General features: G+C 45.6%; 1 protein-coding gene across 1 annotated transcript in view; it reads left to right on the top strand.

Annotated features, from left to right (window-relative positions):
- Positions 1 to 758: 758 nt before the first annotated feature.
- Positions 759 to 22,960, top strand: part of LOC135806645 (serine-rich adhesin for platelets-like) — a 39,592-nt gene continuing 17,390 nt past the window's right edge. Inside the window, exons 1-7 of the mRNA XM_065320873.1 lie at positions 759 to 1,191; positions 2,694 to 2,801; positions 4,274 to 4,407; positions 11,090 to 11,199; positions 13,767 to 13,870; positions 15,937 to 16,006; positions 18,596 to 18,688. Coding sequence (XP_065176945.1) covers positions 2,781 to 2,801; positions 4,274 to 4,407; positions 11,090 to 11,199; positions 13,767 to 13,870; positions 15,937 to 16,006; positions 18,596 to 18,688 — 532 coding nt within the window. The 5' untranslated portion in view covers positions 759 to 1,191; positions 2,694 to 2,780. The remainder of the gene's footprint in view (positions 1,192 to 2,693; positions 2,802 to 4,273; positions 4,408 to 11,089; positions 11,200 to 13,766; positions 13,871 to 15,936; positions 16,007 to 18,595; positions 18,689 to 22,960) is intronic.

Genomic DNA, 22,960 nt, shown 5'->3' with positions numbered 1-22,960 from the left:
CTAACTGTTACTTGCGGCCATCTGAACCCGGTTCTGACCCTCTTTTATTTCTAGGGGAGTTGTTTTGGACTTCTCGTACCGTCAGTCTTGTACTCTGTGTTCGCTCCTGGATGTGTTCTTCATACTCATACAATAGTAGCTAGTAACTAAGTTTGTTCTGCTTGTACTGTTTCCGAACACGGTGTCCTCCACCTTGTTACATGCTGTCAACAACAACATGACTTGTTTGAACAAACAAGGTCCATCTAATACTATACAGTCATGTATTTAGCGCTTCTTGTAGAAGCGTAGTATCACGGACACTTCAAAGTTCAATGGTCTCCTCCAGGGCGCTTCTCTGTTCACGGTCGCGGAAAAGTTGCGAAATAGTTTGTGAAAATTGATAAAGAGGAGAAGAGAAGAGGGGAGAGAGATTACTATTACTAGGCTACATCATGTTCGCCATGCCATGGTCTGGTCTCATCACGGTCGGTGTCAGAGATGTGAACATCGGATTTGTGTAAGCACGTGGCTAAAACTGTAAGCTCACGTGAGTCTTTGAACGTCTTTCTTCACTTTAGTCTTAGACTACCGGTAGTACCAAGAGTCCATACTAGTCAGTAATAGACAGTATGGACTCTTGGTAGTACTACTACTACTAGTACTAGTACAGATCAGTGTACTTATCTTTACCACTGCCAGCCCAAACTCAGCAACATGTGGTCGGTCTTCATCAGTATACAGTCTTCAATACTACCGGTAGTAGAAAGCGCCGCGCCAGCTAGCTGCGTTGTCTGTATTATTTCAGTATTTTTGGGCTTGGTTCTGTGCACGTGGGAAACGTCCTAAAAACTTACTGACCTGTACTACATGTTTTGTAGCTTGCATGGCGCCGTGACCATCTGCAGACTAAAAAACAAGAGTTAGTATCCTTTCATTTCCCCATCTGGTATACCTGATTACAGATCACGCATTGTATTGGCGCACCTCTGCTTTTCTGCTTCGGAATCGTCTCGAGCGATACAATCATCTTCTGTTACGCTCCGAGAACAGGAATGTTTGAAGCTGAATGCGAGCTGGAATCGCTAAAAGGACCTGGCTGTAGTAACTACGCCACAGTCTTTGCTTCTGGTGCTACCTGCTGTGCAACAACGAAAAGTGTCGCCAGGCCGGCGAGCGACTAGCAGGAGGCGAGCATACACAGGAATCAAGGTATACTTTATTCTCCTTTTTAGTCGATATCATGTAATAGGCAAATTTGCATGTTTGTTCTTTTTCGGCTCTAAATATACAAACAACAAAACAAAAGTGTTCCTGTTCACCCAGTTGTTTCATACCACGTGCACTGATAAGCTCTTCTTTCCTCATTCTGCTTACCCACGTAGATCTACTTGCTTGCATTTTAGCATAGTTCATCCCATCCTTGTTGTATGTCCGTCCCTTGGCTTTTGCCCGTGTTGGAATTTGCATTTCCGTCCTTTCATCCTGGTGCTCAAGTCTTTATCGAATTTTGATTATTCACTAGCGAACCGTGACAACTGCACTGGTCTCTGTCACACAGACTCTGTGCGCATGTACAAACTGTAAGTGCGCTACTTTTCAGAACCGTGACGACGATCATATGACCAGAAAGTACTGAAGTAGTTTTTGAAAAAGCTGAATCAATCGAACTTCAAATTTCTTTGACGAGACAAACTCATGTACAGTCTGTAATGACATGAATATCAATGTCATGGTGCGGATCTTTGAATTTGTGCTTATGTGGTGTCATTTTTGGCATCACGGAGAAACAATCCAGTCTCCTCACGAGCATGCAGTTGATGATCGCTTTTTGCTGACTTTGTTTTGTACCTCAGGGGCCATTTCAAATTTCGTAACGAGTATAGAGAGTATTGGTGTGCAAAATCAACAGTGTTCATAAGTGGTGTTCAGTTTGCGTGGTGTAATACCAAATATTTCTAGTGTAGCTGATGGAGAAAACGGAAAGTGCTCCGGAGTGAAACTCACTCAGCTAACACACAGTAATTGTCACTATGGAGCTCCTAGTATACGCATACTCTGACTTGGACGGTAATACCCAATACTGATGTGTGCGTACCCCGGGCCGTTGCGTGCGTAGTCCGGACCACTGTATGGTCCGGTGCGGTGCACTGCTATCTGGCACCGCAGATGGGTCGCGCCTGGACTCGACCCGCTGTAGCAATCACTCGCCATGGTTACTGATAACCCATGAAGGCATCGACTCAAAGCGGAAGGGCACGATTCGTTTCATACTTGAAGTCAATAGATTTAGCTTAAGTGTCGTTGTAAACATGTCATGTGTTTACAACGCCCGCAAAAGCAGGCTGGTGGTTTGTGTGTCATTTGTGGCGGGGGGGGGGGGGGGGGATCACAAACCTGTATGTCTCAGCGGTCGTCTCATCATGTCTGTGAACACAACTTGTGGCGAGTTTCACATCAATCAGGCAGCAGATCACCTGAGCCGATGCATTTGTGCAATAATCCAAATCGCCCAGGTCAATGAACATGACAATATTCTGTGTCTTTTGCATGTATACAAGTGAAGCTCTCGGCAATCAAATTTGTCACCTCTGATCGGCAGTTTTCTGCAGTTATCAGCAAGATCCATACAGGTCTCTTACTAGTGTTACATACACACGTACACGTATAACAGTACTGAACTGACGGTGTGTCTGCCATCTATTTGCTTTCAGGTTTGTTGACAAAGCTAGCCGTGATTGCTGCGGCGTGGCAACATTGTAGACAAATGTGTAATATCGTCAGTACTGAATTGTAGCACAATGAACTCTGCTGAAAAGAAGGTAAGCCGCTATTGTATGAGTACAGAGGAGGTAGAGGAGTGTGTGTGTGTGCGTGCGTGCGTGCGTGCGTGTGTGTGTGTGTGTGTGTGTGTGTGTGCGTGCGTGTGCGTGAGCACGTACAAAAAAGTACTTACAAATTGGAACTTAGAAGTTGCGACTTCGGCGGTAATAGTCATGAAGTTGATTGTTCCAACTAGGAACACACGCTTCTTGCCGAACTTGACACTTGACTGACTCACGACTGCCATCCGGAGCACACGAGGAGCACGTCGCACCTTCCACTCGGCAAACCTGCAAGAAAGCACCACTCCCTGCTCAATACACGGTGTTTCGGGGAATTCACCCCTCATCAGTTGAGCTTGTCAACTGATGAGGGGTGAATTCCCCGAAACACCGTGTATTGAGCAGGGAGTGGTGCTTTCTTGCAGGTTTGCCGAGTGGAAGGTGCGACGTGCTCCTCGTGTGCTCCGGATGGCAGTCGTGAGTCAGTCAAGTGTCAAGTTCGGCAAGAAGCGTGTGTTCCTAGTTGGAATAATCAACTTCATTACAAATTGGAGTTTGGTAATTGCCGGAATGGTTCTCAATGTGCGGATCACAGAGCTATTCACACATAACAGCTAGGTGAGCAGAAAACCGATTGGAACTTCGGTGTTGCTCAGAGTTTGCACTCATGTATCCACATGGTTGAATTCTGCCTGTTTTGCACTGAGAGTATTTTGGTTACAACACAATTCTAGAACGTTTTGTTGCGGGTTGCGGGTTGCAGCTTATGTAGTTCAAACAGAGTATACTGTGTGCAGGTTTGTGTGTATGTGTATGTGTGTACATGTGTACGTGTGTGTGTATGTGTGTGTGTCTTTCTCTCTCTCTCTCTCTCTCTCTCTCTCTCTCTCTCTCTCTCTCTCTCTCTCTCTCTCTCTCTCTCTCTCTCTCTCTCTCTCTCTCTCTCTCTCTCTCTCTTTCTCTCTCTTTCTCTCTCTCTCTCTCGCTCTCTCTCTCTCTCTCTCTCTCTCTCTCTCTCTCTCTCTCTCTCTCTCTCTCTCTTTCTCTCTCTCTCTCTCTCTCTCTCTCTTTCTCTCTCTCTCTCTCTTCTCTCTCTCTCTCTCTCTCTCTCTCTCTCTCTCTCTCTCTCTCTCTCTCTCTCTCTCTCTCTCTCTCTCTCTCTCTCTCTCTCTCCGAGCTGAGCTCGCAGTGCACAAACCAACAGCCTTCCAGCTTGGAAGGTTCAAGGTTATGGTAGGACCAATGGAGATGTGTTAGAGCTAGGCCTTAGGTGGTTGAATGTCTCAGTAGCCTGTCAATTTTGTGCCCTGTTATCACACCTTCTGACTACTTATGATCTTTCTACAGTCGCGGATAGTTGCTTCAGAACTCGTTTCCATGTGATTTCTTCTACTTCACTTCTATTTACTGGCTTAGTATCTGAGTAATATTTTAGCATGGTGTCTGTTTTCCTTGCTTCCATTGTCCAGGTCCCTTATGATGGCAAACATATCTCTAACAACAAAGGACGGATAATCTGGTCGGGTCCACTGCTTAACAAGGACAAGTTCTTGGCCAATGTCACGCTACTATCATACTGCGGCGAGCCATTCCCAGGGTCCATGTGAGTTAAACTAGGCAGCGTATGCTCATGTGTTGCTAACTCGTGCAAAGTGAAATTCCATTGAATCTTGTTATTTATCTGTGCCTACAAAAATCTGTGCCTATAATAATAAACACAGCTCGGATCTTCCCTGAACCTGTTAGACAGGAGCAGAGTTGACGCATCTGTCAACAGTGTCAAGCCAAGTTAGTCTATCTCCTGCAGCTTGGAGAGCGCTCTCCACGGAGAGATTCGCTGCCTTCAGGTCGTGCCGAATCGTATCTATCCATCGCAATGGTGGACGGCCACGGGTTTTTTTGTGTCGTTTGTGTTGATTGATAGCTCCAGTGCTTAGAACGAGGTGGATTCTGGACCCTCTCTGTGCCTATACCTAATAATAATTGTCAGGTGTGCATTAAGAACTCAGATGGTGAGCCAAGGAAAAATTTGTAACATGGAAATTGTGGGCACAAGTTATGCGATCGAGTCCACCAACCAAACCAGATTTTGAACAGTCAGACGTGCACAATCTAGCACAAAACTGACAAGGAATACTGAGACATTCCACTGGGTCTGACTTTTCAAAATCTGGTTTAGTTGGTGGACTCGATCGCATAACTTGTGCCCACTATTTCCATATTACAAATAATTGTCAGCAAAATGTTTCCGAATGTGGTACGTAGAACTTACAACAACTGGACCGCTAGCAGACCTGCTAACTGTCCAGTTATTGCCCCCCCCCCCCTTTCCACCTTCTTTCGGAATGGCTTTGACGGTGCGTTTGAGGTCTTCTGTCAAGAAAGCACTGTTTGGACTGTTGTGAAGATCTCGACTGGCAAAGAGAAACTGTAACACAATTTCATGTAGTGTTCCGTATCCCTTCTCATTTCAGACCTTCCCGCAACCGATGCGCTGACTCGATCCACATCTAGTCACAGCGGTTCACACAATCATTCTTGAAGACTGTATTAGAAACTTCCTCAGGTTTTCTAACCCAAATTGCAGATCTTGCTGAACTTGTTCAACTCTGTGAACCAAGAACTCAGTACAAGTCCTGAGTGCAAGTCGTACAAAGTACCAATGTGCAATGTGCAAGCAATGTGCAATGTGCAATGTGCAAGCAATGTGCAAGCAATGTGCAATGTGCAAGCAATGTGCAAGCAATGTGCAAGCAATGTGCAAGTGCCTGAGGAGAGTGGCATAGTGTGCTTATCTAGCGAGCAGTAGTAAAGGCGATAATGTTATCAGCAAGCTGACAAGACAAACAAGCGGCATATGCAAGAATCTAGAAGAAGGTTTAAGAACAAGGACCAGCGCCTAGAAGATGCTAAAGCCAGTGCCATGCAAGAGCATAATGTCGCACCTTACAGATGTGTGAACAAAGAAATGCGCCAGCATGATAATAATTATTATAGTGTGCCTAGAACGTTTGCACGTGTGACAAGTGCAATGTACCAGTGTGATAAATGCAAGATAGGTGACAGTTCCTTCCTGACACAAAGCCTATGTGCTACATGAAAGGTGTGCATGGGAGACAAGTACAGAGCATCTAAAATGGCAAAATCATGATGCGTGATCTCCACACGTTCACATGCTGTCAACGGGTGATACAACTACTACTTGGTCAGACTTATTAAAATGTGCGTTTCGCTTCGAACATCAACCAAAAAAATTCAAATAATCTCAGGACGGAATAAACTTTCCAGCTATCTAACACTATCATTCAGTTGTCAATTTGTGATGTTGAAGAAGAAATGGCTCCAACTCCAAAGGAGGCAGCGGCTCAGGATCCTAGTCGACTCGAGCATTTTGCGTCCAAATTTTGTCGTCAGAGGACTCCTGTTGCTTCTCGCGCAACACAGAGAAGGCCTGGTGCTGAAATCAACACCCCGCTGCGATGGGGGATTGTCACGGAGTACCAGAACCTCCTGGGCGATCGTTCTCGAGTGCCTCCTGGCGGATTGAAATCGCTGCAATCGCTGTTTCCTTGGCAGAATTTCAGCAAACGCGTCATCCAGAAATTCGTGCAGAAAGCACCAGCATCGCTCCGTCCAGTTTGCTGATCTCTCTTGCAGTCGTTCACGATGTGGCGGTCGACGAATCAAGATCACAGAAGAGATCGTCGAGAAGTTGATCGAAATAAATAAGCGGCCTTGAGGTCGACTTTCAGGCGACAACCTGGCTGGAAAACTGAAGCGCAGAAAGGGTGAATTATCCGGCGGATACGGTGCGGAGTCCTCGGATCCGCGCGCGGAGCCGCGATCGCGATGCGTCACAAGATTGCCAGTCTCCGGGGCCAGTGGATTCGTGAAACAGGCAGGGAAGAGCAGCTTAGAGCACGCATGGTCTGACTGCATGACATGTCGACACAGATCAGACTCAGTACGCGCGCGGTACACGGTGGTCAGAAGTGATTTTTATGCGGGGTGGTTTACTTGTTCGCCTCATTTGAAGGTGTCGTGGGAGCTTCAGGCTAAAACACCTGCAGCCACCATTCTGGTAGTCGCACTGCACGAGGAGGAGGCGAAGTCGATCGTGGAAATCGTGCCTATGGAGTGAAAAAATCAAAGAAGCGCAGTGTAGCTTGGAGGAGATGAAACAAATGTCGACGTTTTTGTAGGTTGACGCACTTGCAGATGCGCCCTGAGACACCAGCAGCGATGAAAACTAGAAGGCCAGGCCAAGAAACGACACAGTAGTTATCTATCTACCGTCTCTTGGGTGATTTTTTAGTACAGGTGCTCCTTTGTACATATGCTTGAGTTTTGAAGTGAAGCGCACATTTTAATAAGTCGGACCAAGTAGTTCCTTGACCTATGCTCCTACACATTCCAACATTCTCCCCCTCTCTCTCTCGAATGCGGTCAGCATGAGAGAGGCACTTCATCTTTGTCCTCAGTGTTGTCTGGCATCGCAGACTCTCCAAGATGCTGAATAGATCGTCGGTACACTTTTTCTCTGATCTTGACGTTCACGACTCTTGAGTGCCCATCCTTTCCTGGGTACACTGCTGCAATTCGTCCCAACGGCCATTGGCGTCTTGGGATGTCCGATGTCAACACCATGACAAGGTCTCCTTCCTTGGCATTGTGATGCGTATTTACCCACTTCTGCCGAAGGCTTAGACGGTGAGACTGTCTCGGCCCAGGATTCCGGTCAGTGCGCGCTTGGCTTCCACCTTCATCCATGGATCATAATGTGGCGAAATTGTATTGCGACTCTTTTGCGATTATTATTTACGCATGTTTTTGTATTTGGTTCTTGTCTCGTAGAGTCCAGTGTCTGATGTCATATATGGTCTAAGTGCACGTGTAAGCATGGTGTGATGTGTGACGTTTATGGTATGTGGTGCATGCAAGAGTACGCGTTGTCAGAGTGTGGGGATCTGCTGCTGTCTATGTGAGAGTGATTATCAAGTGAATGCTGTACATGCGCAGTGCTAATTTAGTCTGGGAATGAGCGTCAAGTGTGATTCGTCTGTGGTCTGGTTGTCTTGGTCTTGGTCATGTGTTCTGTACGTTTTAGTCCCTGGTTGATCGTCCCGATTTGTCGTCGCTTTATTATTGCTTGTTCTTTGTTGTTTCTTCGTGTCTTTTTCCGTTGTCCTGTTGTCGTGTCTGGTTTTCGTCTTTCTCCTCCTGCGCCCTTTATTGTTGAAGTGAATACTAGTATCGAAACTAACTGAACGGTGTGCAAAAGCTCCTTGGACGAAAAAGACGAAATTAAATTCCAGACGAATATTTCTGCTTATACAGTATAACGAAATGCTAAATCTAACGAGTGTCTGCAGGCTACAACTTTCACACCAAGGTTCAACTCAAAGGTTCAAGGGTTCAACTCAAGTGACAGGAACGCTGTAAAAGTTGTAGCCTGCAGGTGCGGTGACCAGATGACTGGTGTACGCATGAGTACGTGACCGCTTACTCACCCGTGTTCGATTGGGAATAAGGGCCAAACGGAGCCTTCGCAGCCTTTTTGGACCAAAACCAGTCGACTCAGCGTCCAAAAGACTTACAACATATGGACCAATCGCGGTCATCCATGGTTTTATAAGAACGAAACGGCACTTTTAGTGACTTTTTGCATACAAATCCCCATCTGGTAGGCAGAGCATACGCTAAGGATTTAAATGTGCTCTGACACAATGTCCTGCCAATTGCAAAAATGGCCGGACATGTCCGGACATGCAAATTTTCACATCAAATCACACAATGTAACTCAATTGTTCAGCGTAGAATTAATACCATCGAAATGTTATCACGACGTGAAAAGAGCATTATTAAAATTGTTGTAGTTACTGTTTTACCACTGCAAGCTTTGGCTGCTGCTGCGTCGTCAAGTTTGCACAAGGCTCGAGCGATTGGCGCATACTCTATTGGGTTTCCGCTTGACTGCTCCTTGCCAAACAATGCCATAGCACGGCGATGCATTTCAGAAGCAGCATTATCTTTGAAGGCTGACGTTTTCAGGTTCCTTGAGCCAACGACGAAGGAGTCAGAAAAATTCTTGCTGCTGCGAATTTTATCAACAAAACGGGAACACATCTTACACTTCAAATTTTCGACAACGCTACGATCTGAGGGACTGCGCTCATAGCTCAGCCAAACAGAAGTTGAAAGCTCCCTATCATACTCGGCGACCCAACCACTTGTCACAAGTGGTCGTCTTGACTCCTCTGGGCTTCTTTCCAAGAGGAGCACCCGCATCAGCGGTGCTTGGCTTACTCTTGCCAGACGACATCACTAATGACTAGTACTATGAGGCAAAGGATTGACGTGCCTTTTCTTTTTTGTACTTTGCAAAAAAGTGCGCTGACACTTTGTCCGGGTGTGTACAAAACATCCGGAAACGTAAACGGTCGGAAATTGTCCGATGTCCGACCGTTATTTCGCGCCCTGGGTAGGGCACAGTCACCCAGTTTCGGTGAAAGTGCGCGAGTTCGATTGGGAATAAAGGAGGAAGGGAGCATCTCAGCTTCCTCGGACCAAGACCATTCGACTCAGCACCCCGAAGACTACAACTGGTGAAAATTTGATTGTAGAGTATACTTCCCCTTTAACGAGGAGAAATCTGTCGTTATAATAGAAACCGTTATACAGAAATCGATACAATGCAGTGTTGCTAGTGAGCGTTGAGAATGCATGAGAATCGTTACCTTTGGTACACGTAAACCGGTCAATTTTAGGATATCGGTTGTGGAACACGAGTGGATTTCTAATTCTTCTGCAGCTCGCAACCAAGCAACACCAATTGACAACAACTAAAAGTCACTGAACAAAAGCTGAGAAGATCTAGCGTATTATTTTCTTGGTCAGAGTGCAGAGCTGTGAATGGCAGAACCATCCATGTTGGATAAATGCTGGTGTAGCGGTTTGGTGGCCCTAGCGTGATGTGGACTGAGGCTGCCTAGCTGCTTCTAGGAGCAGTGCATGTGCCGTCGGCTCCGGGTGTCTTGGTGTCTTAGAGAAAGGACTGCTATTTCTGCTGAGCAGGTTTGGCGTATTTTGTTTAATGCTTCGATGGCAGTTAGGTGCCTTTGTTTCTTCTCCGTGGACAAAACTTGGAAGCTATTTCATGGTCACATCTCTCTTACATCACCAACCACTCGAGCATTTTTGCCAAGTTTCCTTCCCCGAACTCACTTCTTTCCTGTCCTTTTCTTCTAAAGGACAGCCGTGTCCTGGTTTATACCAATAGGCAAGTAACACACAGACCTGGGAATGGTGTTTTCAATGCACGGTACTTCACCCTGCAAGAGAAAAATGACTGCATTTCATTTTTTTTAAACTTTTCAGCAAGCGAAAAAATGCACAACTAAATGTACATGTACAGTGTTTAAAAAAAATTAAAAAAATCACGGTTGGCGTGAGACTCGGCTGGAAGTCGAGTTTTCGGCATCCGTAGGAACGCCGCCACCCTCTAGGATCAAGGCGCAGATGCAGCTCCTAAGCGGTGGGAGGTGAGTAGATCAGACCCACTACAAAGTTTTCAAAGACGGAAATCCCATTCACTGCATCCAGTGTTTACACTGTGTTCAATAATTATTTCTTTTGTTCCTTTTGAGCCTCCTGTAAAGTTCCCCTAATATACATCCACTTGCAGAATAGGATAATCAAAGAACGGATTTGAAGGAGTGAATGGCTTGGTTCGATGGCTTGCTTGCATCTCCTGACAATGAACATTGCATTTGGTACAATAACTCCTCTATTTTTTGTGTATTGCACGCGCAATAGGACTTCCGTTCATATTGGGGATCATGAGCATTCTGTATCTTGATAACAGATGCACTCAATTTCATTCATTATTTTTTACGGTGCAGTGGGCGCAGTTGGTATGGATGTGTCCCAACTACACTTGCCTGTGAAGCTGTCAAACAAGAAGACTAAATGAAATTGAAAACTAATAATAAAATATTCACTGGTTTGAGGGAAAGATGCAAACGGGAAAAGTCTGAAGAAGAAATTGACTGTCACCACCAGGAATCGAACCAGGGACCTTCGCTTAAGACCAGCGATGTTCTAACCACTGAGCTATAGTAACAGTGATGAAAAAGAAGGAAAACCGATGCAGGTTTCAATGATGACAACCACAGCACGAATGAATTCTCGAGGCTAACCCGAGAAGGAAAGCACTCAATTTGTGTTGAAAGAACACTTATCAGTGTCGTTGGCAATTTTCTGTGTTTTAAATCATGTGTGATCAGGTGCGAGTCTTTGAACATCAAGACGAAGGCAACGTTTGCTAAAGTGCGCGCTTACTTGCCCGTTCCGGTTTTCAGAACTGGCCCACCAGCTGTGACACGATCGCCCAGTGGTGAGTCAAGTCTAGATGGTGTGCTCAATGTTGGTCTTCGTCTTAGTCTTGTTGTCGTTGTAGTCATTGTTGTTTTCAATGTTAATGCTGGGTTGGTTTGTATTCATTACTGAATCATTAGGATTTAGGTCATGGCGTGGGTAACTTATTTCCACATGTATACATTTCCAAGTATCTCGTTTTAAGTTCTCCTTCTTCTCATCTTCAACCAGGTATCAGACCCTGCCACGGTGCGACCCCCCCCCCCCCCCACACACACACACTCCATGTTTCACACTCACACTCTTCCAGAACACTGCCATGCCAAGCGCACTGCATTACGAGCGCTCGTATACAGTGCTCTCCGAGCCTAAACATCACTTGGGATACCAAGTTACAGTTACGCTTTGTTTCCAGCGCAATTAACACTTTGCAAGCACAAGGAAATAGTGTTAGTGAGTGTTGTACATGGAGTTGTGAGAACAGATACCTGAGGGTCATTTGCCATTCACAATGCTGTCACCACCAACCATCTACAGTCCATTCATTGGAAACTGGCACCCTAACATTTTGGTGTCTACCGCATAGTTGTAGATATCGTGAAAACAACAGCACATCCTGCGTTGTGTGACCCGGGAAATCACTCCTTGCCACATTTGAGGGCAGAAAAGTCCAAGGACAGGGAAATAGAATTCAGCCAGGTTTTACAAATTAGGACTGGTATGCCATGGCAAAATGAGTGGAGAAGCAGAAGGACAGGGAAATAGAAATTCAACCAGGTTTTACAAAATTAGGACTGGTATGCCATAGCAAAATGAGTGGAGAAGCAGATCCCAAACCCAGATTTCTGAAATTTAAAGTGGGTTTTTGATCCTCAATTCGGCCCAAATTGGACTTTCAAAAGCCAGCGGGACTGTTTCCAATGAATGGACTTTAGTCGCATTCCTGTGCAAGGGACAACAGTGCGAACTACCGTAAAAGTCCGTAAATAAGTACGTATTTACTTTCGAATTTAGGGGCCGTCCGTAAATATCGAACTTTTTTCACCAAACGAATTATTTTAGTTTAGACCCAACCCCTTCCTCCCTCCCCCTCAAAACGTAAAAATTGTTGACATATACATGCATATACAACAAAACCCGCAAGTGTGTAACTGCTCCTATGGGCATGCACATGTATCAATGTTTTCTGAAACGAAATTGGTCAACCCCCTCCCACCCCATAACGAAATTATTTCGTTTCGTGAAAAAAGTTCGATAATTACGGACGACCCCTTAGTGGCCACACCCGTACTAACTTTCGGGCGGGTACTGACTTTCGGGCACGAACTAACTTTCGGACCTGACTTGTGTGTAGTGGAGAAGTCATTTTCATGTTTATGTACATGCTACGTGCTGCATGTGCGCATCGTACCGGTACTTATTTCGGGCAGTATGTTTATCGGGCTTGACTTGACTTCAACAGACAGAGCCAAAAGAATGAAGGGGGTATTTCTTTCGGGCAGGTACTTATTTACGGACTTTTACGGTAAGCTGTTGCGACCTTGACGGTAACATGTGAAGGTGAAGAAGGTACCGTCACAACATCTTAGAAGTAGTTCGTATTTTCTCTGCAAGTCTTGTCGTTCGGCTGTAAACCATGGAGAAGTTTCATTTCTTCACATGTTTTGACTATCGCAATAATTTTGCCAGCGAAGGGACTGCACATGAGGAGACAGGAAACTTATAATGGCGGTGAGAAAAGCACTGTGCCCTACTCTCTCAACAAGGAACCACTATTTCTATGGGTAATAGCTGAAGTGTGTGAAAACCTTGTCTACCAAAGGGTGTTCTCCCTCTCAGCAGTCTCTTGTATGATTACTGGTATAGTTATGCCATCTGGAATGAAGACAGGGAGTCTGTGAAACAGGTCTTGGATTCGTAAGCCATTGCTCTCCGGCAGTGCTAGAATCTGTACATAATCAACTGGTTGGGATTGTTTGCCCATTGCTGTTCCATCTTGCAGTCAAGAGTTTTCAATAGCTGATATTTCAATATGGCAACTGGGCTGCTATATGTTTATATGACATTTAGCTGAAGAGGAGGGTTTTGTAGGTCGTACATCCAACATGCTTTTGAGCTGAATGTTCATTCTTCCATGATCAGACTGACTTTGGGACACACACACACACACACACATATAGGTAGGTAGGTTAACACACAGCAGCAGCAGCATTGTGCTTAGTACACACATTTTCATACTAAGACAGAACATCTCAGGATACATACCCTTATCCCAATGACGGCTGTCCCAGATTTGAGACTCTGTTTGTAGTTTGGTGCATGTGTCCTCAGCGTTTCTCTTCTTCAACCATTCAATGTCCGTACAATAACCATGTGATGTACCACATTAGACCAAGCACGATCGTGTCTCTGGCATTCTCATACGTGAAGAGAAGAACATTGGACTGATAACAAAACCAACAGCGCAGTATCAGCTATGTAGTGTTGAGACATGAGAGAGATGACAAAGTCATGAATATGCATGCATGCCAACATGTCTGATGGTCCTTGTAATATCGTATCTTGTTCTGTGTGTTTGTGCTGCAGTTCAACATGGCCCTAATCGCTATTATTATTGTGAGCTTTCAGTTCAGAATGACCAGTATGACAATGTTGGTAAACTCTGTAATTACTTCCTGATGAAGGAGTGGGTAAGTTGGTGTGCTCTGTGCATATCTGGTTCAGTGTGCGTGTGTGTATGTTTGATAGTTGATACATACTCGTACAGTTCATCCCCGTACACAAGAGGATATACTAGTACTAGTAGTGTGTGCCCAGAAAGTAGTTCTAGGCACTAGGCACTTTCCCAAACTGCTCTGCTCTACTATTGTGGCAAACATGCACTCGATTTTTAAATCTCCCGGGCAGGGTATTGTGGCCACCCCGATTATCAGCATGTAATAATAAGAGAGAATCAATTCTGTTTCACAATTATTTGACATCATTGAACTTCCATTCTTCAGTTCCAGTAATAGGGTATTCACACGACTTGAAAATGAACGAAAACACGTTTGTGTAAAGTGGACAAGCTGCCCATCGGATTCACACAGACAACAGACCCGTGCAAATCTCGCATGTGTCTGTGTACTCGAGCATACTCATGTAACTCGAGGACCATACTCAAGTACTTTCGCTGTTTTTACACGCGCGCAAAGGACAAACGTGGGCCTAGGATCCCCGAGCAAGTTTATCAAGATGTTGCACGCGCTTGGGCCACACGAGTACAGTGAAAACCACACATTTGCGCGTCGTGTGAACCCCCTATAACTTTGATAACTCTCCTCCGCTCCAAGTAGCATGATCTAACGCGGACACGGGCTATGTCATTACATGTATGTCATGTCCAATGCAAGGTGAGTGAACCAGTTATTCCACTCCTCAAGGTGGCTATACTTGCATTATGATCATCCGGAACCAATTAACCATTACACGTTGTGATGTGTCCTTTGTCACACGGGTGTCTTGAAACAGCCTACATGTACACATGACAGTAGTAACCAGGTACCTGACAAGACTAGTTGAACTGCCTGCTACCCCAGACAGTAGTAACCAGGAGGTACCTGACAAGACTAGTTGAACTGCCTGCTACCCCAGACAGTAGTAACCAGGTACCTGACAAGACTAGTTGAACTGCCTGCTACCCCAGACAGTAGTAACCAGGAGGTACCTGACAAGACCAGTTGAACTGCCTGCTACCCCAGACAGTAGTAACCAGGTACCTGACAAGACTAGTTGAACTGCCTGCTACCCCAGACAGTAGTAACCAGGAGGTACCTGACAAGACTAGTTGAACTGCCTGCTACCCCAGACAGTAGTAACCAGGAGGTACCTGACAAGACTAGTTGAACTGCCTGCTACCCCAGACAGTAGTAACCAGGAGGTACCTGACAAGACTAGTTGAACTGCCTGCTACCCCAGACAGTAGTAACCAGGAGGTACCTGACAAGACTAGTTGAACTGCCTGCTACCCCAGACAGTAGTAACCAGGAGGTACCTGACAAGACTAGTTGAACTGCCTGCTACCCCAGACAGTAGTAACCAGGAGGTACCTGACAAGACTAGTTGAACTGCCTGCTACCCCACACTGTTCTAGTCGTATGAGCATGAAACCCACACGCTCTCCATTGCTCTCCGTTACTATGCCTACTACTGGTGCCATGGCTACAGGCTGTGTTGCTGTCTTCAAACCATAGGAAACTGCCCTCCGCTCAAGGACAGCTTTAACTGTGTGGAACATAGGACAATATCTCTTGTTGCTGTAACTGTGTGGAACATAGGACAATACCTCTTGTTGCTGTAACTGTTTGTGTTATGGGACAATATCTCTTGTTGCTGTAACTGTTTGTGTTATGGGACAATATCTCTTGTTGCTGTAACTGTTTGTGTTATGGGACAATATCTCTTTTTGATACCCTTTATAACACAACGACATGGCGAATGAGGAGATTCTGCAACTAGATCATGAGCAGCAAAGAGACCAATTGTGTCGGTGATGGTGTAGGGGTTTCTCTCTTTTCTGTGTGCTATGAAGTGGCTGCAGTGGAGTTTGCGCATAGATAGGCATAGATATGCTTGCGCATAGATAGGCATTGTTGTGAAGTGACGTGGATTGTGAAGCCTCGTGTTGAATAGTGCGTGTTCAGCTAACGTTACGTGTGTTTGTCCAGAGATTGAGTAGTGTGTCTCTGTATGTATCTGTGCTCATGTCATTACCCAGGCGGGCTTAGTCGAGTGGAGCAACAGGAAAATTTACATCATTCCATCGTGTAGTCTGAGCCACGAACTTGGTACGTAGTATGTTCATGTACAATTGTAGTGCTTTGGTATGGCAGTTTGGCCAAGTACATCATGATTGTACTCTCTGCTGTTTTCCTAGCTACTCCTGAATTAATTCCTATGACAGTGATTGATTTTTCTAATTGCCCGCAAACTCCAACCCAGCCACTTACACATTAAAACTTCACTTCTCAACTCCAAAAACGGTCTCTTCACTGCGATTCAAACCAAAATTAAAATTTACATTACACCAAATTTTCGGGCCTGGCCCATTATCAGGGTAATCAGGGGAATTGATTCTCCGAAAATTTGGTGTAATGTTAATTTTAATTTTGGTTTGAATCGCAGTAAAGAGACCGTTTTTGGAGTTGAGAAGTGAAGTTTAAACAGTGATTGATAGGAAATTTATTATTGGACTCGGAGGCGAGGACTCCGGTTTGTATATCCCTCCACTTGTACACTTTCTTCATCCTTTTTGAGAGTCTGGTCATACCGTTAGACGAGCATGCAGATATGTATGTACATGTCTACAGGGCCTGCTCTAGACATTCAACACAGCCCGGTCAGAGTGTACCTGGCGCATGCAGGCCAGCCGGGTCAGATCATCCGGCAGAAAAACAACCAAAAAGCCTGATCAAAACGCAGGAAAACAGAAAGGCGAATTTATTACCGGAAATCGGAAATTTTAGAGAACAAGGCGAACTATCAAAGTCCGCAAACGTAGAAGGTAAACGACATTACGTGAAGAATGCAAAGCAGTTCCATTGGATTCTGATTTAACAATTTGAAAAAAAGGAGTTCTGTTTTCTAATTAGTGCTAGTAGCAGGACAAACATGTTCATATAATAGAGCACTGGGGGGTGCCTGCCGCACCAGCGACCTTGTGGAGTGGCTGCTTGCTGCCACTGCATTACCTGCATGGCCAAGCCGACTGGCATCTGCTGCACCATCTGCTGAAAGGCTTCAGCAGACTAGAGAACTGGTGGAGTTGCAACAGCTGCTGCTGCTCCTGCTGCTGGCGCTGCTGCAGCAGCTGCTGCTGGCGTTGCTCTTCTTTTTCTCTTCGCTGCGGGCCCCATCGTCCAAATCACCAGTCAGCTGAAAACTTGCAACTGTGTCAAAAGCTATAGCCAAAGTTACGCTTTTGACTGCCTGCCCTACTTTGAATGTCCTGACTTCCTGCTCGCCGCTGGCCAGATCGCGCTCGAACCAGTTGACCCCAGTTGACCCTAGCCGAGTTTCTGTCGCTTGTAGACTGTAGTGTGTACGGTTGCGCTAGATTTGCAACAGATGGGGTCCGCGAGTCGTAAAATACCGGTATTTTAGGAATCCATTGTCAGTTTGAGACATTTTTCAGCCGGGTAAGACTGGACCCGGTGTTATCTGTTCAGCCAGGTCGTGCAGTTCCCCAGCCGGGCGCGTGACCCGGCTGACGCGGCTCTCCAGCAGGCACTGGTCTATATGGTGTATACTACTGGCATGTGTAATCAAACAAAGAAATGGACACTGCTATGGCAGGGCACACAGACCTTGCAGCAGTCACTCTGGTTGTCATAATTATAATATTATGGCATTCAATTTCTTTTGCAAACTTATGGTGTCAGGGTACGCACAAGATTATACGAATGTTCATTTTTGGTGGTCTTGCATGTCACGTTGTGTATACGAGGTGTGTGCATGTGCCGCAATCACACTGGATTCATTCGTCATCTTGAGTCCTGAGTCTTTGGTGTTCCCAGCTTTGTCTAAAAGAGTGTTAGATGTCTAGTTTCGTCACCTGAGTGGAAATGGTACCGGGCTGAAAGCAAGAGAGACAAGCAACCAATATCATCATACTTGTGTTGACCAGGTGTACTTCAGCTCGCACTGGCTGACGATATCTCCCGCAATGCCAGTGCAAAGTATAAGGGATGTAACAATCTTAGCTATGGTACACTGCTGCCATGGCTGTCCAACCTGCTACTGGCCAATCCTGTATGCGATCATACCGGTATACAGGCAGACCTCGCTTAACCGCACACATCCGTTTTCCACAAAAAGATCCGGATAGGAGAGGGAACCGGATAATTGAACACACATACTGTATGTATGCATGACATATGCTGTAAATCGGTGACCAGCGATTTTCTTCCGGATGGCGCGGGATCCGGATAAAAGAGGACCGGATAAGCGAGGTCTGACTGTACTGTAAACTAAACATAGCCAGACTGTGCATCACCGTCATCTGCTTCTCTTGCACTACGTACAACATGACCATACAGTATACTTCAAAGTACTCCTTATTCATATTGCATGGAACGGTTTCTCAACCGTATCATTGTCATGGAGTTAGAGTAGAGAAAAAAAAGAAGCATCACTGCACTAAAAAGACACGCAGGTATGGTATGTGCAGTCAATGTACTAAGGGAGTGTGTACAGTGGAATGTGTGCGCCCTCTGATACTACTCGGATTGGTCTTTTTATTTTATTGCATTGATTACTATCATTGCTCTTTAACAATCACAACCAACAGGATTGGGTGGTTCAACGTACTATAAATGTTTTATTGAATCTGGCAGAAGCGGTGTATTACTTATTGGTATTGCGATGTGGTTTTTCAGGGCTTACCATCCCTGACGCTGCGAGCCAGGTTCGATCTGTTCACGTGCTTTGTGCTTGGAAGGATGGAACGTGCCCTGCTGCGCCTATTCCTGGTATGTCTCTTGATTTTCTTGCTAGTCTGGATGATTAGTGTATACCATGCAACATGTAACTTTGCGGGCGTACTAAATTTTTGGCATCAGAGACCTGATGGTTTTCAGATGTAGCGTAGAATTAGGTGACCAACATTCCCTTCACATGCAATGCATACTCCAGTGCCTGTTAGGTGTAGTCTAACTTAAGGTGCCTGGTTTCTCTACTGAAATTACAGAAAATACAAGAAAATGATGAATAAACCGGGAAAAATGAATAAACCGGGGAAAAAATGAATAAACCGGGGAAAAAATGAATAAACCGGGGAAAAAATGAATAAACCGGGGAAAAAATGAATAAACCGGGGAAAAAATGAATAAACCGGGTATGTTACACAGAACATAGCACATTCTACATTAGGCTCTACTATTACGGCGGACGTATTCGTACTGTACTAATACTTACTGTGCTAAGCAATGCAGTGAGTGAAGACGACTGCAAGCCAGCATGTTACACTTGGTCTTTTTAAAATTCCTGAATGTACACTGGTATTTAAAATAGCCATCCTGAGAAAACACAACCCCCTGGCCCCCTCCCCACCATGTGCACATCAGCACCAACATAATACAAGTAGTAGCATATCACAGGTTTCCATATTATGTGTTGCGCTTTGGGTTAGAACACCAGGGAAAAGAGATTGTGCAAAACGCCGTCTACATGTACACCTAATTCAACTCTGCAGAGAAAGAGAGAGAGAGAGAGAGAGAGAGAGAGAGAGAGAGAGAGAGAGAGAGAGAGAGAGAGAGAGAGAGAGAGAGAGAGAGAGAGAGAGAGAGAGAGAGAGAGAGAGAGAGGGAGGGAGGGAGGGAGAGAGGGACGGAGGGAGGGACGGAGGGAGGGAGGGAGAGACAGATAGACAGACAGAGAAAGGTTTCATTCAATTTGAAATTTTATAGACTCGGATCCGGAGCCAAACATGTTATTGAAGAAAGAAAGGACCAAAATATTGGTCAGCGCACTTAAGATGTGATGAAGCCAAATGTCAGGTGGCTGTATGTCAGTATAATCTGTCAGGACCAAAATATTGGTCAGCGCACTTAAGATGTGATGAAGCCAAATGTCAGGTGGCTGTATGCCAGTATAATCTGTCAGTACTGTGCCAAATGTGGCACATCCTGCCCCTACTCGCACTCTACCTTAGCAATACATTGATGGACAACAATGCATAATGAGTTAACTTTCGTTCTTTCCTTCTTCAATTGGGTACGTCTGTGTCAAGACCGATAAACCACTCTGGAGATACAGGCAGTCCTGTGTTTATGTACAAGTACGCTCATAGTGTCTCTTCCAGCAGCATGTCTCGCATGTACTCACTGCATTTCCCCAGACTGCATTCATCTGAGCCACCCAGGACCATACAAGGGCGAGGTGGATGATGGCGGAAATGTGTAACTCCCACAGCTTATCCTCCGGCGGCGAATCCGTGTGCCAGTAATTCCCACAACATACTTTCAGCGCGCACCCCAGGCTCTATGTCCAGCACCAGATCACCAGTGTTCCATAGCGAGCCGTTGACCCACAGGGGAAATGGTGGACTTTCCACTTCCTGCGCTGCCAAACGCCAGTATATTCTTCTTCGTGGTCCCCATTTCCAACCTTCACTATCATCATGACTGCAATTTCCTAGCTTCCAAGGATTTGGGAGAATGAAGTTGAAGACTCCACTGCAGCTGTACTTATGGTTTGTATGTGTGTCGTAACTACACACCTGGCAGTATTGTAAGCCGTATACAGTCTCAGCACTCAAGACTCTCAAAGCACATACTTGTAGTAATACGTAAGTTATCAACAGTGGTCATTGTCTCACATGGAGGAGAAGAAGACCAAGGCGATAAATACACGCCTGGCAATATGGCGGTAAATACACGCCTGCCCACACACGCTCTCTAAGCTGCAAAGCTGTTCTGGCACAGAGCTCTCCTTCAAAGGATTTGTTTCTTCTACATGTACATCATCCTGGACACTGGTTTATCCACTTGGAGAGAAGATCTCACATCCCTTGTCACTTGAAGGTAAAAAGTTTCAACACCTTGACAAGCTGCTTCTGTACGCACAGCACAGGTTTCCGGCTGCTCTGGATGTACAACACCTCCGGTACACAACGACAGTGCCACCCACCTATTGCACCCTGTGGGGTGATAGCGCTGCAGCTGCTCCGACCTACACACTGGCTCCTCCTTTAGCCTTAGTTCAGGTGCAGGGTGATGCCACTGGCACTTCTGGCTAGGTGGCGGGTGTCAAGAGGTAGCTTGTCAGTTATGTGTTGTTTGATGCGCACGACAATCGCTGGCCAGTTTACAGTAAGCACGTGCTCACAGCGACACTCCTGATGACAACGATGCAAACTTCTGTCAAGCGCAACATGAGAAGTTGGGACCCAGGGGCGGTTACCAACTACACTTCTTCTTCTACCAAACATCTTGTTCACCTCTTTTAAAATAGTTATTGATCGCAATATAGGTTTGATACTTGGAGGTTATCATTGGAATAAATAGGATATGAGTAAGCTAGTAAGTTCTGCCGTCATCACCACACCACAATGATCCTTCATGACTTCATTGTTGTGTGGTGATGACGGCAGAATTATTATTGGAGATACCGGTATGTCATTTACTGTAGGATAACCATGCAAGTCCACAGCTCTGGTTTTCTTAGCAAACTCGATGCTATCACTGCCGTTCCAGGCAAGCCTAGTAACAAACAGTATCAGTGAGCAGCAGTTCACGGGCATTGCTAGCAGTTATCTGAATGCAATCCACTGATGGCGCTATGAAAATAACTATCAGGGGATGTCGGGGGATAGCCAGACATTCATCCTTGAGCTTAGAAACTTCATCAGAAAGCGATGATGGGCAATAGGCTTAGCTGAAGTTACAGACTGATTAAGTTCACGTTCTTGTGGACATCAGAGACAAAATCTCAGAAGGTTGAAGTATAGATGACGGTCAGGGTTGTAGCCAGTTTGAAATTGAAGAGGGGGTGAATGGGCGGTTAACTTGTGCATAGTTGTGCTAATTCAGACTCAGCATCAGTTAGTCTTAGCCATGCCTGCATGGAGTGGCCCAAGCAGCCGAAAAACTTGCTTAACTCAACAATTATTGATATGTCAGACTGTTTATCGAATAGACTAGAGGATGATGGAACAGCTCAAGTTCATGGCTGTGGTGGGCTCTGTGTGACACAGCCATGCATACTCACATGAGAAGTGCATAGTCGGATGAGAAAAGAAAATGACCATTTTTTTGTACTTGAATAATCACAGCTGTACAGAGTGCGCACACTCCACTGCAGGCAATGTATTCTTTTTTTAAATCAGGAAATCTTCCTTCAATGATCTCTTCACTGCATTCGAGAACAGCCTATGGCAAAACAGTAAGCACAAGTTGGCCAGAGTAGCAGTCCACAACTTCAAGTGTCATGCCATCTCAGGCAATCGTCAAGAAGTCATCAAGAAATAGAAACTGATATTTTGGCTGGGGGTTATCATCAGGGTTAAAAAGCGGAAACGAACAGTGAGGTGCACCTAGTATAGAAGTACAATCATGCCAGGACTGCAATAGGTGAGAAGACAACACCAGTTTTGTATTGCATTTATATTCACTTGTGTTTATTACATTAATTTATTAATACATTCATGATGGGCTATTTAGAAGACTTCACCAATGGTACAAAAACTAAGCAATCACAACATTGCACTAAGTCAATCACTGAAGCTTATGTGGTGACACTACACTGGTGTATGTCTGCCTGCCTGCCTGCCTGCCTGCCTGCCTGCCTGCCTGCCTGCCTGCCTGCCTGCCTGCCTGCCTGCCTGCCTGCCTGCCTGCCTGCCTGCCTGCCTGCCTGCCTGCCTGCCTGCCTGCCTGCCTGCCTGCCTGCCTGCCTGTCTGCCTGCCTGTCTGCCTGCCTGTCTGCCTGTCTGCCTGCCTGCCTGCCTGCCTGCCTGTCTGTCTGTCTGTCTGTCTGTCTGTCTGTCTGTCTGTCTGTCTGTCTGTCTGTCTGTCTGTCTGTCTGTCTGTGGAAGACGGGTGAATGCCAGACATGTCAAAACTAGAACTAAAATACCTCTCATCTACAGTCACACGAACAGTAGCACCTGGTCAGTCGGTTATGTTTGGTATTACATCATGTCTTTCTCACACGCCAGTCTTGCCACATAAACACAAGCCACACACGTTACAGTGAGTTCAACATTGTAAATGCAGAGTTTTGTACCATTGCTGTAGTCTTCT

This window comes from Sycon ciliatum, chromosome 1 (genome assembly GCF_964019385.1).
Source record: "Sycon ciliatum chromosome 1, ocSycCili1.1, whole genome shotgun sequence".
In the NCBI taxonomy this organism is placed as follows: domain Eukaryota; kingdom Metazoa; phylum Porifera; class Calcarea; order Leucosolenida; family Sycettidae; genus Sycon; species Sycon ciliatum.
The sequence above is the reverse complement of the archived record's forward strand: the minus strand, read 5'-3'. Positions and strand labels throughout refer to the sequence as shown.